Source organism: Poecile atricapillus, chromosome Z (genome assembly GCF_030490865.1).
Source record: "Poecile atricapillus isolate bPoeAtr1 chromosome Z, bPoeAtr1.hap1, whole genome shotgun sequence".
NCBI lineage: Eukaryota > Metazoa > Chordata > Aves > Passeriformes > Paridae > Poecile > Poecile atricapillus.
In genome coordinates this window covers 32522201-32540000 of record NC_081289.1, presented here as the reverse complement: position 1 = coordinate 32540000, position 17800 = coordinate 32522201, and the positions used below count along the sequence as shown (strand labels likewise).

At 39.9% G+C, this 17800-nt stretch overlaps 2 protein-coding genes across 4 annotated transcripts in view; one reads left to right on the top strand and one right to left on the bottom strand.

Moving 5' to 3' along the window:
• The window catches only part of LOC131572565 (pleckstrin homology domain-containing family G member 7-like), a 28743-nt gene extending 19290 nt beyond the window's left edge, over positions 1 to 9453 (top strand). Inside the window, exons 11-16 of the mRNA XM_058825815.1 lie at positions 856 to 971; positions 1764 to 1857; positions 2331 to 2410; positions 3698 to 3857; positions 7734 to 7831; positions 9346 to 9453. Coding sequence (XP_058681798.1) covers positions 856 to 971; positions 1764 to 1857; positions 2331 to 2410; positions 3698 to 3857; positions 7734 to 7831; positions 9346 to 9453 — 656 coding nt within the window. The remainder of the gene's footprint in view (positions 1 to 855; positions 972 to 1763; positions 1858 to 2330; positions 2411 to 3697; positions 3858 to 7733; positions 7832 to 9345) is intronic.
• The window catches only part of LOC131593014 (early endosome antigen 1-like), an 82067-nt gene that overhangs the window by 5461 nt on the left and 58806 nt on the right, over positions 1 to 17800 (bottom strand). The window contains exons 29-30 of one of the 3 annotated variants that reach the window (XM_058865149.1): positions 17301 to 17432; positions 10679 to 13483 (exon numbers count right to left, since the gene is read on the bottom strand). In XM_058865149.1, coding sequence (XP_058721132.1) covers positions 17310 to 17432 — 123 coding nt within the window. In that variant the 3' untranslated portion in view covers positions 10679 to 13483; positions 17301 to 17309. Of the gene's footprint in view, positions 1 to 10678; positions 17433 to 17800 lie in introns of those variants that run through there. The other 2 variants (XM_058865150.1, XM_058865148.1) reach the window with 2 other exon arrangements.

Below are 17800 nucleotides of genomic sequence, written 5' to 3'. Positions count from 1 at the left end.
TTTTGTTTTAAATATTTGTATATTTAACATATATAAGGACAGCAGTTTTAGGTGTGGCCCTAAAAGACCATTGGATGTCTGGAGAGTATTACTGGCAGAATAAATAGGTCCTTCCAAAAATTAGACACTTCTGGATCAAGGAAACCAAAGATAGAAGGGTGACCCCTCTTTAGTCACAGACACCTGACAAAGATCTGCCTTCATTTTTTGATGAGTGAACCAGTAACATAAAGAACAGTTGTAGTCCAAGCACTCCCCTTCTGGTGGGGAGGTGTGTGTCTGAAACCATTATCTGCAATATCACTCCACCCAAAGACTTGAAATTTAAGTTGCAGGTCCATTAAAGCATTCCTCATAATGGCCTTGAATCAGCAAAGACACAGTCCCCGTTTTTTCACATTTTGAAGGACCCCCACCTCAGTCACTTCTGGCAACACTTCCTCTGAAATTAATTCTCATTAATTTCAACAGTATTTTTATCAAGCTGTATATAATGAAAATTATTTTTCTCTCACTATACCAGACAGTTTAGAATGACAGGACTTTTTTTGAAGACATTTTTAAGATTGCAGTTTAATTGAGTTTTATATGAATTCCTGTTCCCCAGACAGATTAGTAAACACAACCTTTTCATTTAGCAGTGAATTTAAGCATCTTTGAATGCATGTATTGAAATTCTGTCCCTGCTGATCTAAGTAGAGTTTATGCATTTTTTACAATGAGATCAAGATTTCATCTGGGGCCTCACATGTGAAGTACTTCATCTTTCACTGGAGAAAATCAGTATTCAGCATCTTCTAGAAACAGGACTGCTTTTGTCAGCCCTGGCAGTAACTGGTGTTTCACACATTTCAGGGGATCTGGAAGGTAAAGTCAAGTGGTTGGACAACTTTCAGAAGTTCAGGCAGCTGCAAGAGGTCATAATTTGGCCTCAGGTCTGGGATCGTGACAAAAGGTTCTTTGTCCCAGAGGTAAGCAGATTTTAAAGGGCTCTTTTTTTTTCTTTTTTTTTCTTTTTTTTTTCCTAGAGGAGGCTTTAGTTTCCTATCTGTCCTCATAGTGTGGTCTAAATTTGGCTGGTTGTCTGTATTCTAGTTAGTGGGGATGGCTCTGCTCTAACAGGAGCAGCTGCAGCCTGGGCACTGCAGCTGAACATACACAGGGCCTTGGATGGCAGCATGGGTTGCTCTCAGTCAGCTTCCAAGAGAGGGCAGTGATACACAGTCCAGGAGGACTCCACCATACTTGCTTTTAAGGGACAGAATGAAATGGAACAGATGTAAGTATTACCAGCATTCAATAAAGTAGAAAGTATTTGCCTCTTTCACTTCTCAAGCTGAGCCAAAGAACCTTCCATTTACACTTAAATTACACTACAAAACATTACACAGCATACCTGGGTGTGCACATTTCTGCTGTAGTTACCCTGTTACCCAGACAGACTTTAAGCAGCACTATGGTAATATCATCAAGTGGGTCTCATCTCAGGGATTATGTCTGTTCATATGCATGGCTGCAAACACTATTGAACTCAATTTGGAAAAGTAAAACCCAGATTAACATTTCAAAAGCATAAACACATTTAAGCGATAGCACTGCTGTAAAAACACAGGCATGCTCAGTTATCAGCTGTGTGATGTACTTAGCCTGAGGTAAGAACACACATATGCTCATCTTGTTTAGCTGCTGGTTGCCTTCCAGTTCATCATCCATTATGCAAGATTGATTCCCCGTTTTCTCTCTCTCTCTCTTTTTGGGTCAAGTGTTTGAAGCCAAACTTAAGAGAAAACAGCAGTGAGAACATTTTGTCTTCAGCAAACAGACTTCTCCTTCATGAAGGGAGGCTGATGCTAGCAGGTAATGTCCCTGAATCTCCTGGTGTCCAGAGATGGCTTAACAGAATTGTACATGGTTATGGAAGGTCCATAATGAACCTCTGCAACAGCATTTGGGCAGGTGCAGGAAAGAAAAAGCAACTGTATAGTTTATCAGAGGGAGACTAAGATACAGCCAAGCTGCCAATAGGATGAATAGTCTGTATGATTGTTTATTGTCCTTTTTCTTGGCAAGCAAGTAGCAGTTTTATCAGAATGAGGTAGCTGCTACAAGGTACAAATTTAGTAGCCAAAATGACTGACATGTAAGATTTAGTGCATTTGAGAACGCAGACTAGAGGATGAGTAGTCATGAACTATACGGGAAACAAGGCTTCTTTGTTAAAAGCATTCTGTAAGGTGCAGTGATTCATAGATGTGCCTCATCTTAGAAGCAGCAATTCCTTCAAATAATCACACCATAAAACTGATTTTTTTTTTTGTTTTCCTTCTTAGAAAGCACAAGACTCCTTGACGTCTATCTCTTTTTATTTGATGATTTCCTACTAATTACCAAAATTAAACGTAACAAAAAGGTAATAATGTCTACAGATATATATGGTTGCAGTTGTTATATTTTTTAGATTTTGGATGGATTTTGAATGTACTTTGGAAGATTGATCTAATGATAAAAATACAAGATGACTAATCAGCATGAAGAAGAGCTGATACTTCCTTATGCAACTAGCAAACCATAACACTGATTCAAAAGCCTGCTTCTAGGCTCAGTATGGTACAGGAACACTATTACAGGCAGAATTTACATTACAAGACCTTAATATCTTCCTGATGTTGTTGTGATGTGCTGGATTCATAAAGCTCAGAAAAGTTTCAGGAATGTAAGACTTTTTCTAATAGTCCCTGCAACCTGAATTTTTTTTTATCCCAGAGATATCAGAATTATTGGAAAGAAGAAAAAAGTATAAAAAAAAAAAACAGGGAAACGCTAAAATGATGGAAGATTGTCTATGCTGCTTGTTGAACTCTCTTTGTCTTGATTTCCCCAAGTTTAAAATCGGGATATGACTCCTTTTAAGAAAATGTCTCATGATGAATGATGCTACAGAGTTCTATAGATGATAAATATCTTTATATAGACACCAACAGAAAAACTGGATGACCTGAAATTCCTAAAGCTTCAGTGTAGGAGTGCGTTTAGCTAATTAAGTTTATGAAACTGATGTAAAGTGAGTCTAAATGAACCTGTGATAAATCTCCTAGGTTTGTTGTTTGTTTGTTTGTTTAAGAAGCAGGTGTTCTGCTTTAGAGAGAAAGGAGATAGAGAAAGCATGCAGTGAGAGGTTTTAGACTAGCAGCACCATCCCTTAGCAATAGGTTTGGTGAAGGAAGCAGAAATTCAAGGGATCCGGTACTCTTAGGCAAATCTCTTTGAGGGTTGTCCCATGTACATGTGTTGATGAAACTTCTGTGAAGGGCTGCAACTCATCTGGAGCTCCGTGAATTCTGTCTTGTGCATATACATGAGGGGAGATGAGGAAACTTACTCCCAAGGGATGGAGGTAAAAACCTGCTATTAAAGCAAGGAGGAAAGGGGGGAAAAATACTTTTGGAATATCTGTCTTCTTCCTGTGGCCTTGTATTGTGCTTCTTTTGTAGCTTTTTAATGTGAAGTGTGACTTTTTAATGTGAAGTGTGAACTCCAGGTACCAGCCAGTTTTTATAAGATTCCTCAGGAAAACAAGCTGTCGCTGTAGCTTTCATAAGAGAAAACACATTTAGAGCAAATTTAGAATTGTTTAGCGCCTATACTTCATGAGCAGATAGCAGACATCCTGCTAACCAACTTCATTTTCTATTCCCAGAAATATGGAGGCTCAGACACCAGCTTAATCCCTGTTTCTCCTTCCCTCACTCCTGAGCTGCAGTCCTTCATAAAAGAGGGGGGATTTTGCACAGTCCTAGACCAGCCCATCCCACTAGACAGACTTGTATTGAAAAATGTTGAACCCATCCAAGTTACAGGTATGTCCCTGCATGCACTTGAATGCCTTCATAAACCCCATGTCAGTGTACTGTGTGTGAGGTAGCATAAGGAGAAGCTGCTGTTTGCCCACAAACCACCCCCAGATGCCTGGAGTGCAAACACTGGTGCCTCAGCGCTGCCTGGCTTCACAGCTCTGCTCCTGTGTGAGAGCTTCACAGCCTCTTCAGAGCCTCAGACTTCACAGCCCCTGCTGCCAGCAGTGACTCACACACCAGTGACTGTCACATATTATCCATTCACCCCAAAGGAGGTATCAAGACTCCGACTACAAGCCAAGTATTCCCTTGTCCTAACTGTCCTAATACACTCTATCAAAGCCTGGGCATCTTTCCCGAGAACATTTTCAGTTCCATACTAGTTACGCAGCATTTTTTCAGCTGCACCACAGCATTGTTCTCCTGGGTGTCCTCCCACATACAATGCAGCCATGCTCAAGGAAGCTGGAGAAGAGATTTACCTCCTGCTATAGCTCCTACTCACAGCCCCACCAGCTCTTGAGAGGATGGAATCACCCACCGTACAAGTGCTTCCTTGCTCTCAGACATCCAAATGTGTCACTGGGGAATACGCCTCCTATCCCTGCTGCTGTGCAGCTGGGTGTGGAGTGAAAGAGAACCACAGGGAATGAACAGCCTTACCCTGCCAAAACACGGTTCCTGAAGTCACCAAATCAGGTTTTGGGTCAGGGAGCAGGCATGAAACATCAGGCCTTGCCTTGGTCTCAGCAGCAGACTCTCACACCTCACTTTAGGGGTGAATGGTGCCACGTGTAGTTGGTGTTCCCCAACACTAGTGACATTCCCCAGGGCTCAGTACTGGTACTGGTCCTGTTTAACACCTTTAGAAAGGACCTGTGTGAGGAGAGTGAGGGAACCCTTAGTTCATGGATGGCATTGATTTGGGTGGGAGTGTTTATCCACTGGAGGTAGGAAGGCTCTGCAGAGGGATCTAGACAGGCTGCATTGATGGGCTGAGGCCAACTGCATGAGATTCAATAAGGTGAAGTGCTGTGCGCTGCACTTCAGTCACAACACCACCAAGCAGCATTATGATCTTGGGGAAGAGCAGCTGGAAAGCTGCCCAGAGGAAAAGGACCTGGAGCTGGTGGTTGGCAGCAAACTGAACATGAGCCAGCATGTGCGCTGGTGGCCAAGCAGCCCAATGGCATCCTGGCCTGTATGAGCAATAATGTGGCCAGCAGGACTAGGGAAGAGATCTGCACTTGGCCATGGTCAGGCCACACCACAGACAGTGTCCAGCTGTGGGCCACTCACTACAAGAAGGACATTGCAGTGTATCCAGAGAGAAGCAGTGAACCTAGGGAAGAGTCTCAAGAGTAACTCCTAAAAGGAGTGGCTGAGGAATCTGAGGGTGTTTACCCTGGAGAAAAGGAGTGACATCTTCACTCCCTAAAGTCACCTGAAATGAGGCTATAGCCAGGTGGGGGGCAGCCTCTACTCCCAGGCAACCAGCAATGGGACAAAAGGAAATGGCCTTAAGCTGCACTAGGAGTTTAGGTTGGACACCCAGAATTTTTTCACAGAAAGGGTGGTTAAGGATTAGAACAGGCTGCCCAGGAAGGTGGTGGAGTCAGCACCCCTGAAAGTGTTCAAGAAATGACTGGAGGTGGTGCTTAGTGCTGTGATCTAGCTGACATGGTGGTGTGTTCAGTCAGAGGTTGGACTCAAAGACTACGGAGGTCTTTTCAAGCCTTAGTGATTCAGTCTAACACTGCCAAGATAACAGGAGCCTCCTATATCAAAGAGAATGAAAAGAAATACAAATCTCTGAGCTCCAGGGTCATCCTAATCCTAAAGACTGAGAGGAAAACCTTAGGGAGCTACAGTGCTCTGTGAGAAAGCAACAGATATAGAAAATAAACCTAGAGTCTGTAAAATGTATGATAACTTTGAAATACATTCACACTATTTAGCATTCAGCATCAATGCTGAGAGGATATAAAGGTAGGCAATAAAAGGCAAATTACTAAAGACAAGATAAGGGGATGAACATAAAGAATGGTAATTTTTTTTAAACATGTTCCAGGCACTGTCTGCCTGCGTTGTAAGACTCCCTACCAAACCAACAGAAACAGAGCAAATGTATCAGCCACCTCTTGGCTGCAGGGTGGTGAGGAGGGCAGCACCACATCCTGCGTAAGCCCAGGCTGAATGCAAGGCCAACGGCTCCTGGGTACTGGAGAAGGCAGTGCAGCCATCCTCCAGTTTGTGCCTAATAGATTGACCATAAAAACCATAATGGAGATGGAAATAAATTTTTTGAATTTTTTTTTTCCCCAAGCCAGCATTTCCCATTAGAGATTCCTAACCAGGATCTTTCTAGTCTTTATGATCCAGCTGCAATCATCATAATAGAAAAATCTGTCTCCTGCATTCCAGCATAGGCTCTGTCCAGTGGGTATGACCTTTCCCTGTACCCTTGTGCCTGTTGCTTCTCTCCCACATATTCTTACCAGCTTTATTACAGCTGTAGCCATGGCAGTCCCTGTTACTCACTTGTAGTCTTATAACACCTTGGAAGCCCCATGCTAATACAGGACCCCTTGGGGTGAGGTACAATAAAAACAGTGAGAAAAATTACCATAGGGAGATTGCAGTTCAGATTCCCACATTCTGTGTAAAACAACAAGCAAACATTCCAATGTCAACAGAAAATGTCCCTTTGCAGGAGAAAAAAAAAATATTTAATATTGTCTGGAATGTGTGACCTTGGTGAATGTTGCCAATATATCTGCAGTCTCAAAGAGACTTTTATTACTGGTGGCACTAAAAGATTAGTAAGCATGTTCTCAGAAAGGTCATGTGATCCATCACATTAATCAAAAATTAAATCCTGGGTTTTGATCTAGCAAGTACTTTTGCATCTGATAGTTTGCTGAGGATTGACATCACTTTGAAAATAAACAAAGCTCAATGCAAGTACTTGAAAAAAAAATATATGTTGCAATATCCTAGAAATACTCTTTTGGCAGCAGGCAGGAGGCTGATAATTATGTAGGATAATTCTTGTCCAAAACCTTCTATGCATTAGTGAAAGGATAGAAGATAAAATGGTGTGTCCATAACAACAGGAAGGTGCCCTAAATGCAGAACTATCTGCAAACACCATGACCTTGTACAAGAGATGTAACTTTGCATGTAAATATAATAGTAGGAACCCAGCTCTGAAGGTTGCAAGCAGCAACACACTTTCTGATTAGAAAATCACTAACTTGAGCCCCGCTTTTATTCCAGATGTATGACATTGGTTTCACTTTGTCCCCTTGCAGAGTAAAGCACTACATGATGCTCACATTCATTCTCAGAACAAAAGTTTGTAGGAAACAGAGGCAACATGCCTGGCTGCAGCAGCCAACCAGGGCATCCCCAGGAACACTAGCTCAGGCACATGCCCAGGGAGAACCCAAAGGCAACACCAGCCTGAGTGCAGCCACTTTGCCATGTGCCAGCCATCATATGGACTTACTTAAATAAAATAAAAATGGGACCTCTCTTTTTAATCTTTGATACTTGTTTTTCTCTAACTTCACTTATGACTTAGGCCACTTTGAAGGGAAATATTTCTTAATGATCCTCAGGCAGACTCAAAAGCATCTTAGCTGCACCATGATGAAACAATTAAAAATAAAAGAAAAAGGAAGTAGAATTAAAGTTTTGAAAAAAGAAAGCTTCCTACACAACAAAATCAACTTACCCTATGAGGTGCAACTGCCCTTTTAGAAATAGAAAAGATGCTTACATATATCATTTCTTCTACCATAATCAATGTGATATAAAATTGGACTGACGATTGTATGAGGTGCATTTATATCACTTTTTTACATTTTTCCACAGTCTTCAGCCTGCGAAATGCTTTTCTAATTCAGCATGAGAACAGGTATCGTCAGTGCATAGCAGTCTTCTTGCTACAAGCTCAGACAGAAACTGCCAAGGTAGGGAACACATTTTTTTTTTCTTCTCTGATTACACAACTATGCTTCCCCTAAAGGAGAGTGGCAGCCTAAAAGTGGTCATGCTGTGATAAGAATCTCTTACAGTTGTGACACTTGACCAAAACTAAAACAAAACAAAATAACACACCAGCGCTCTGGCTCAGATATTTGTTACAGAATTTTTGCTGCTGAACATGTTCCAGCTTTCTATCAGGGTTGATAGCAGGTCATAGTCTTGTTGAAAAACATTATCAATTCTGATTGCTAAAAAAAAAAAAAATAGATCCATTTCTTGAATCACAGAAGATGGTCAGCCCCTCCAAAGAAGTCAACACCAAAACAACCCCCCCTAAACCCAGCTCACATGCAATAGTACTCAGATCAGAAAATGTCTCATGCTCATCTATTCACAACATGTATTTTGCAATTTCAGACTGAACAGATGGTATGATTAATTCCACTGCTATATAAATTTACCCCTCATTTTCACACCATGACACATTTCTAGTAACAGCACTGCATATAACATCTGAAAGCGTGTCAGGCACTGTGCAGTATTTTGCTTTTCATGTAAGCTGAATTCCCGTCTCTAATACCTAATGCACGGAAATTTGACCACCACTAATACAAATTCTTACAAGTAAATGGCGGTAGACTTTTTCTAAGAGAAACATTGAGTGGATTCTTTCCATTTTTAAGTCACTGGCTGGTACTTGGAATAGCTATCCACTCAAGTCATTACTTTCTCCTGTTACTGAAATATGACCTTCCATTTCCAAAACTGCCTTCATATCACAGCTGCCATTTTCTCAATGTCATAGAATCATAGAATAGTTTGGGTTGAAATGGCCCTTTAAAGGTTTTAGTCCAAAGGAAAAATCCTTTTAGGTTTAGTCCAGTGTCTAATCATAGCAATTCAGAGACAACTCAACTTCTGTGACCAGATTATCTGGACTAGCAGAGAGAAGGAAGTTATATATTTGAAATTCTCTCTCCATCACCCCCATCCTCATTCTTGGATGACAGAAAACATAGACCTGAATGCTGTCAGCATGGTAATAGAAACTGAAATTCAGTTGGCAGCACATGGCAGATCTTGGAAGGGGACAGAACTTGTGATGCTGATAGGACTGGAGCTGTCTTAAAAATAAAAATGAGGAGCCCAAACTGCAAGGACAGCATTAAGCTAATTACTAAACATTACACAGAAAGGGGTGAAATAGCCTGCGACAAACTACACCATTGCAAGCAGAGCATTAAAATCCTACCTTCCAACCAATAATGGAAATACTCACTGGAAATCCCTGGCCCCAGACAGAGATTCCAGCAGCATATTCCAGCCTGAATAACTGGGAGAGTCTCAGCTGTGGGATAATTCATGTTTCCTTCAGCAATTATGAGCACAAGCCTAAAGAGAGGCTAAATAAAACTAAATAAAATAAACTGTTTATGCATCTAACTTACTGGAAATTTTTTAGATTGTCTTGGTTTACAAACACTTTTTCTTGTTACAGAAAACATGGATGTCACAGATAGAAACAGCAATCTCCAATTACACCACACAACATCAAACCAAGAAAAGCACTGCTTTCTGCTTCCCTACTGCATCCTCTGAAATTTAATAATGTCAGCACTGCACTGACAGAGCCAGTGGAAGACTTGTGGTGATAATATGGCTATTTGTTTCAAAATGCCTTAGGTCTCTGAAGCTAACAGATTTCTGACTTGACAAAAGTATGGCGCATAGACGACATCAAGTGAGAATAAATTGGATGAGGGGAATGAAGCATGCAACAGATGTATCACTTTGTTTCACCTAGGGAAGGCTCTTGCCACTTTGCCACAATTTAATAGAGCCTGTCATTTCCTAGAAAGCATGACATGAAAAAAAAAACCCTGTTTTGATAAGGACGACTCATTCACCAGAGAAGTTTAGAAGGATTATTGCATCATTCAAGCTGTATTAATAAATTCCATTAAATTAGAATTGTGTAGCCATAGCTCCTGATATTTATGTGTCTCTACCCACTAACCTATAATATCACGAGATGGTTTTTACATTAATACTAAGCCTGTGTATGTATCTATACATATGTATGCACTTACCTGTTCCAGTGCTCTTCAGATACAGCCTGGCCACTGTGATAGACAAATTCCTGCTCTTCCCCCATGTCTATCATGGGCAAGTTTTTGTCACGGCTTTCTAGGAAAGGAACAGCCATCAGGCTCCATGCCAAGTGGTGAATGTGTGAAGCAGGAGGGCAGAACAGAGTGCAGACAGATCTGTACCAGAGCATCACACAAGCTGCCAATGCCTCACCAAAGCTTGGCTGACATAGCTGTGCTCCATCCCACCGATCCCATGCTCAGCTGCACACCACACCACACCGAGGGCTCACCAAAACCTCACAGCATCCTGAAACCAGTGCTGACAGGACAAAGATATTTCAAGCCCAGAGTCGTCACACCTGACAGACTAAAGTCTGTGCTTTGTGTGCTGGCAGAAGGGAGAGGGTATTTCACTTTGTATACTGTTTACCAAAACAATCTTTAGCCAGGTCTACTCACTTTACCAGACAAGCAATCATTCCTGGAGACCAGCATGTCTCCAAAGAGGACAGCCCAGGGGAAGGAAGTATTTACACATGGGCCTCTCTTCATGGAGAGCTCAATAGGTTTTTCTGTGGTATCCAGAGAAAGACACCTCAGGAAGCAGTTGAGGCAGAATCTGACTTCCCAATTCAAACTGCCAATTCATTTGTAAAACTACATATCCATCATTTCAAAGTAGCTTTGCTGTCTGAAATGGGGCAAGGTAGTTTTGAATGATATAACCTGGTCTATTAGAAAGGTCTAATTTTTTTTTATTATTATTATTAATAATCATTCCTTTAACAGATTAGAAAACAAAAATGACATTTCAGAAACAATTCATCATAGTTTATACAGAACCCACTGATGCATGGTGTCACCTTCCCATTCAAATCCATAGCCATCTTCCAGATCACAGAGTTTAAGAATTACAGTGCACACTGGACTAAACTCTTTTACAATGTAAGGCACAACTACATGATCACAAGTAGTAAACACAAACACTGAAAACAGAACTTAAGAGAATAAAATTTCAATTAAAAAGAAATTAAAACTAAGACTCATGCAAAAGATCTATCTACACCTACCAAGATGGCAGGATCCAGTTTAGAAGTACAGTACTCTGTAAGTAAAACTGCAACATAAGTATTTTATAATACATTACTTCTAAATAACAAGTAAAAACTTATATTTTTTCCATTTATATTTTATACAATTATACAGAAATTAAGCTGTATGAACAATATTCACATCTGCAATAATAAACTGATCATTAAAAGTCAGAAAAGAGGCAAATGAGACCATGTAATTTGTGGCACTCATCCATTACAGAACACACCATTCATCAAGTTCATGTCTCAAGAAGAAGAAGAAAAATAAACACAACGAAGTGAATGGTACATTTGGTGACTGAGGCTATCTGTATCCAAACGACAAAGCTCCATACAAAATTCATTTAACCCAGCAGACCATAGTTATGAAAGCTTGTGGTTATAATTTATTTCCTGTCCAGCAGCTAGAGTTTGCAAGGTTGAAACTACAGAAGTTAAAAGAATTTAAGAGAATTTACAATAACTTGAAACTGTTAGATATTGTCAAATACACATTTAAAAAAAAACAAACTTAACTTTTTTCCTTTTTGGTGATAAACTTCTGCAATTTTGGCATTCACTATAACTTTTACATAAAATAACGGTGAGAAAATCTTATTAAACTTACCTAACGTTTGAATTTCACACTGAGAGGTAGCTTAAATTAAATCTTATGTAATGGCATCAAATGGGGAGTCAGGGGGTGTGACTTTTTTTTTCTTACGAAAGTGACTATTTCTATACAAGCAGCATTTTGGACATATTACTATAAAAAATTTCTGGTATTTGCTAACCCAGTGAGATGTTCTTTCAAACATCCCTTTTGTGCCAGGAATCAAGCTCCAGCATCATACAATGGAGGACTTTGCCATGAAGCCAACAGCAGTAGCGTGGACCTGCCAGCACTGACCTGTTGACATATAACAATGAACATCCTTTCCCAGCACTCTTTACCCCAAAAAAAAGCAGGAAATACAGACAAATTTGGTTTTAGTGTTAAGTTTCAGTCACAGGGGGAGGGAAATTGGAAAATATGTCCTCCAGGTTCCTGCTTTCAGTTAACATTGATCCAAAGGGGTAGCAGGGCTTCATCAATCTCTAAATGCACAGACACTTCTCTATCCTGTGCATAGTGAGAGCATAGTATGTGGGGAGCTACAGACAACAGGCAGAGTTTATTACATTACCTAGTACCTACACTCTTCATTATTGTGAACTTAAGTGGTGTCTAATGTTCTCTCTAAACATGCAAACTTTTTTATTCAGTGTCCCTTTAAAAACAAACAATAAAAATACCTCAAAAACCACATTTCTGTGGCAGGACTTATATGCAATTGTAGCTGGTTTTGAAAAATACATCAATTAGTGCTTTTGGAGAGGCTGTGTTTGGATAATAATTTTAAACTTATTCTAAAAGGAATGCTGAGGTTAAGACTTCAAAGAAATGGACAACTGGCAAGATCCTTGTAAATACATAAAATTCTTTTTTTTTCTTATTTTATAATCTTAAAAATAAAGTCTACAAAGACATGCGTGTGACTAACACGGTTTTTGTTACACGTGCTCTGAGATGATGATTGTGTTTTTGGTAAAAGGAACCGTGAGTGCAATTCTCCTTAGGGCCAAATGTATACAGTGAAAAATCCAGCTGATTAAAAACCTGCTGTCCAATGGCTACAGCTAACACATGCAATGCACATGATGCCATTCCACTTACTGTAGATTCTCTTAGACAGCAAAAAGTGCACAGTGCAAATGACAGTGTTTTCTAATTCTCTGAGAATATGAGAGCAGGAGGGGTGGTAATTGGAAGAGTAATTTATCTGTTTCAACATGCTCAAACCATGATATCATTCTTCTTGGCATAGTTTAGATTCTATTTGAACTTCAGCTCCAGCATTTTTCTGTCCATCACTGAGTACTGGCCATACATTTTTTTAAGTTTTGCCACAAGCTTTTGTTCCCACTCCATGGTCAACTGACAGTTAACAATCCAGAAAAGCAGTTGAGTTTTCTAGGTCCTTTTATGAATGTCACTTCTCTTACATCTAGCATGAGAAGCTCAATTGTTATGGTTCATGTGATACAAACACAGAGAGGTTACTTCATGCTTCTGCTCCCAAATCCCTTCTTGCTTCACTAATAAGAAAGCTTTTCCAGTGAGTATTCACAAACAATCCTCATGTCCCAAAGCCAACAAAAGTAGTTACTCATTGTTCTTGTGTACCTTGTGCTCTACACTCCATGGCAACTTTGTTACTTGACACCTTCCAAAAACAGAGGCAAAAACCCACATTTCACCTTACAGCCTTGGACTCTTGTGCCAGAGAGTGAAGCCAGTTGAAAAATAAGATCCCTCTAAACCTCTTGCCTCTGTTGGAAGCTGCAGCAGAAAATTCCTTCTGTCTCTTCATCTCCAGACAGCAACTTTTCCTACTGTGACTCATTACTTTTATCCTCTTCATTCAACCTTTGCAGAAGGGGGAAGATTACATTAGGGAGTACATGGGGAGAAGAAATAAATAACAGTGAAGCAGAGCTATCTAAGATCAAAAGCCTGCCACTGACCTCTGCGATGCTACCTGTCTCCAGCGTGATGTACTGCTGACATGAGGCCAGAATGGAACAGTAGGATTTGGCACTTGTGAAGCAAAACTGCAAGGGACTGTGGGTCTTTCAAAGAGAGGTGCTGTCTCCAGGAAGTTAAAAGAACCTCTCCCCACCCTTTGTAAGACCATCCTTTACACATTCACAAAAGCTTCTGTAGCTTGTCTCTGCCCATGAAGCAGCTGGTCTCTCACATTCTGCTCTCATAGCAGAATTCTGAACGTGGATGGAGTATCCTGCAGATGGGACAGTTTGAAGAACAAAGCCCACACTTCACTGTCCCACTCCTGATGCCACAGCAATGACTAGTAATCAAAGGCTGCTTGAGGATCCCACAGACCTACTGGTCTGAGTGCTGGTTTTGCCACTATTTTCACCTCTTCCTCTATAATGGCCACTCCTCAGTGAATCAGAGCAATCTGCCTATTTCTCGAGGCTGTAAAAACACACTGCTGTTCATCCTCCAGTTCCAAGACTCAGTCTCTTCTGCCATTTGATTAATTTTTCCCCTCTGCTCCTGTGTCTGCAGTCTGAAAAATCAGGGAATTAAACTGTTTTGCCTGGAATCCTTTACTGTGGTAAAAGTCACCAGGCTTTTTACTTGGTTTTCCTGTTACTTAGATTTTAAGGCAGTGGAACAAAAATCCCACATTCCCACTGAAACTTGCCCATCAAAACATTTAGACTCTGCAAGCATATTTGTAAATACACATCTTTTCACCTTCCAGTTTCCCTTATTATGGTATATTTTCTTGAGCTTGAACACAGCTTCCAACCTGGCAGTGAAGCCAAGTATTATAGAGTCAGTATACCATAAATTCATCAACAAATACAGACCAGCACTAAGAATTACAAAAGAAGGAGCCCAAGACTCAGCAATGGAGTCATAAATTCACTCCAGTGAAAAGCTGCAGAAATCATGACCTGTTGCTGCAGAATCAAAGTTCAAGCATGAGTTTCCACCCCACCGTTCCTCCAGATTTTAACAATCTGATTCTTTCTACAAATGTGTTCAAAAAGCATTTCTATCCCCTCAAAAAGCTGCTTATATTTTTGCTGGCCAGCAAAAAGCAACTTTCAACAATCAAGCTGGTTTTGCCCCTGAAGCTGAAGAGCTCCACACCAAGGTGTGGTCTGCAGCCAACCAACTGCACTGCTTTAGCAGCCTGCTAAAAAAAAGGTGACTCTGCTTGTCTTTACACAGCAGCATCCCAAGAGGCTGAATTAACAACAACCCTTCCAGAGCTCCTACCACGCAGAAGTCTCTCCTGAGCTTTCACATATTCCCAACCAAAAGGCCTAAACACAACTGAATCTTCTAACCACTTTCCTAGCTCCCCTGAAAGATCTCCATCTTCCTCTGCCTCATGTGTTTTAATCTTAGGCAGCTGTGGGAAGTTTCTCCCCACACAAAATCCCTCCTGTTCTATGTGGTTTTCATTCACTCTAAGAACAGCACAAGGCTCTTGTACATTACAGAAAAGGATGGAATGCATCTAGGCTGGAGCACGACTGTCACATTTCTACTTTTCCCACATTTCTCAAGTCAGACATAGAAAGACTCTGAAGCAAATTTTTTGGTTTCTCTCAGTAAACAAACAAAAAGGAAAAAAAAAATCCCAGAGGCAGAGATTGATTCTGTTCATATTTTCTATTCAAAATATTCTCATTCCAAACAGTTACACTGATGAGGAGAAACAGGGAGTCCAGAGGCTCTGTTCATATGGAATTGTTGCAGCAGTTGTTTTTGGTTTTTTTTTTGAGAAAGTAACTCTCAAGTTCAAACCAGAAAAGCAGGTCAGTGCTTTGTATGAACCACATTTGTAGCCCAAAGCCTTTTACAGTGACAAGAACAAGTTAAATCATTTAGTTGGCTTTTGGGAAATAAGAACTGAATTTTAAGAAAACTCCATGACAATGCAAATGTAGAACTTCCTGGGTTAGTTAAAAGAGAATATGAAACATAGATCACTACTTCTGGAGTAGAGGGATGAAGTTTTTTCACTTGACAGTTAATCAAGACAAGACATTTTTATAAAGGAGACAATTCTTCATTCACATATAGAGCTGTAACTAGATAAAAGCAAACAAATCTCCCTAATGATGACTAAGCTACCATATTGTGACAGAATTTGATTCCTTGTCTCAGGAAAGAAGTAGAGGAATTCAGGACACAACCTTTTTCTCTGAACAGCTGGAAAAATTCGGTAAGATACTGAAGCATTTGAGGGGTGGAGAATTTATTAGGGTGTTTAAGACAAAAAATTCCTAAATATTGGAAGGCATAATTCCTGCTTAGAAGAAATAATCTTTGAAATACGAGATAGAAAGGGAAGAAAAGTTAGAGAGAGGCCAGCAAAAATGGAGAGATGCAAACAAAATCACAACAAAAAAAAAAGTCTGGAGCCTACATGAACTGTACAAGAAACTTTCTGTCCCAGTACAGAAAATATGAATAAATATTTATAGTAATATATATTGGCCTCTTAGTTAGAGCTGTTTGGCTTATAATAAAGACAGTCTTCCATTCTAAGCAGACTAAATCACATAACTAACAGAACACTTCAGAGCAATGGAGGGTCAGATGGAGTAATGGAGAAGTGAGGTTTGTTAGGTGTAGCAGGAGTTCAGCTTCTTCCACCAAAAGCTGAAGGCAGGGAGAGAAAAAAAGGCCAGAAAAACTACAGCTGTCTCAAAAAATACTTTTTCTTAGTTGGATACCTGGCTTGAAGGTCTGAATGTCCCTTAGAACAGCAGTGAACTCCCAGTGCTTCCCAGGATATGGGCAGGGGCAGAGATGTGCTACAGGCTTCTACCAGCATTATTTGCCTTTTAAAACCCACATGTAAGGGTGCCTTGAATATTAAAATGTGTCAACCAAATTAGTAAAAGTGAAATAGATCACTGTGGGATGAAATATTGTAATGCATCATATAATATTGCTACAATGCCAGATAAACTTTGTCTCCTCATTTGATCACACATACTCTCTCAAAGAGACAGATGCACTCGCACACCAACTGTGCAATACCATATGTGTAAAGATGTTCCAGCACCCCAGTGCTGTATTGGATAAGGACTTGGCTGCTGACACTACAAGTGGGCAAATAAAACTGAGTTGAAGTTGAGTCCAGCCATTACCCTCACTGTGGAGTTCAAACTTTAGAGAGAAAAATGCAAGAACAAGAGAGATAGAAAAAGAAACCAAAATGGCTTATAAAGACCATCAGATATGCAATCAAATGCAACAATTAGTTATGTTTTTACAGCAACATTTGATACATAAAATCCTCACAAGTTTTTGCATCTTCCTTTTTCTTTGAAGGAAACAAGAATAAACTTCAATATCACATAAATGCTGTTTCTCTTGAACAAAAAAATAAAAGATAAAAAAATACATTGTTACTCCTCTGTTTAAACTTTATTTACAAATAACTGGATATCTCTAATCTAGACATAAAAGCTCTTTCCATGATTAATGTTAGTAAGCTATGGATGATCTGAGCCCATGTCTCACAAAAAAATACAATAGTTTTGCTTGGTTTCAATAAACATTTTAAAATATACTAGATTTTGCCAAGTGTTACAATCATTGTCCAAAATGAATAGTAGTCTGAGTGCTGAATGAAGTGCATCAACAGAAATAGTAAATTTTAGTGTAACATTTCTTTGTCACTCACGATAGCCAGTTATCCTTGCAAGTCATTAAAGCAAGTATCACACACTCGGACAGGCTTCTTGGAAGAAGGAGTTAAGGCATTCTTTGCTGAGCACTCGGCACAAAAGATATTTCCACACTGTCTACAGTGATGCTGCAAAAAAAGAAGAAACATACATGCTGAATATCAGTGGCAGAGAGTGATCACCAATAGAGATCTCACTATCATGTCAAGTCAACTCTCAGCCAAATCAACTCTCATGTTTCAAAAATTAGTCTTAATTTTTAACTGGCATCCTTTCTAAAGGGTATATGAGTAAACCATTCAGAAGTGCTTCACTGAGTCAAGAGAATATACCAGTTTCAGAAAACAGAGGGTTAAGTTCATCCTTCTCTTGAAATTTTCTCTTGAACTCGTTCTGGTCAGATAAAAATGGTTTTCTTATATGTAATTACCTGCTTTCACATTGAGAAGTATCCTTGAATCAAAGGATCCAGCAGCCTTTGTTCAGAGATTACCCA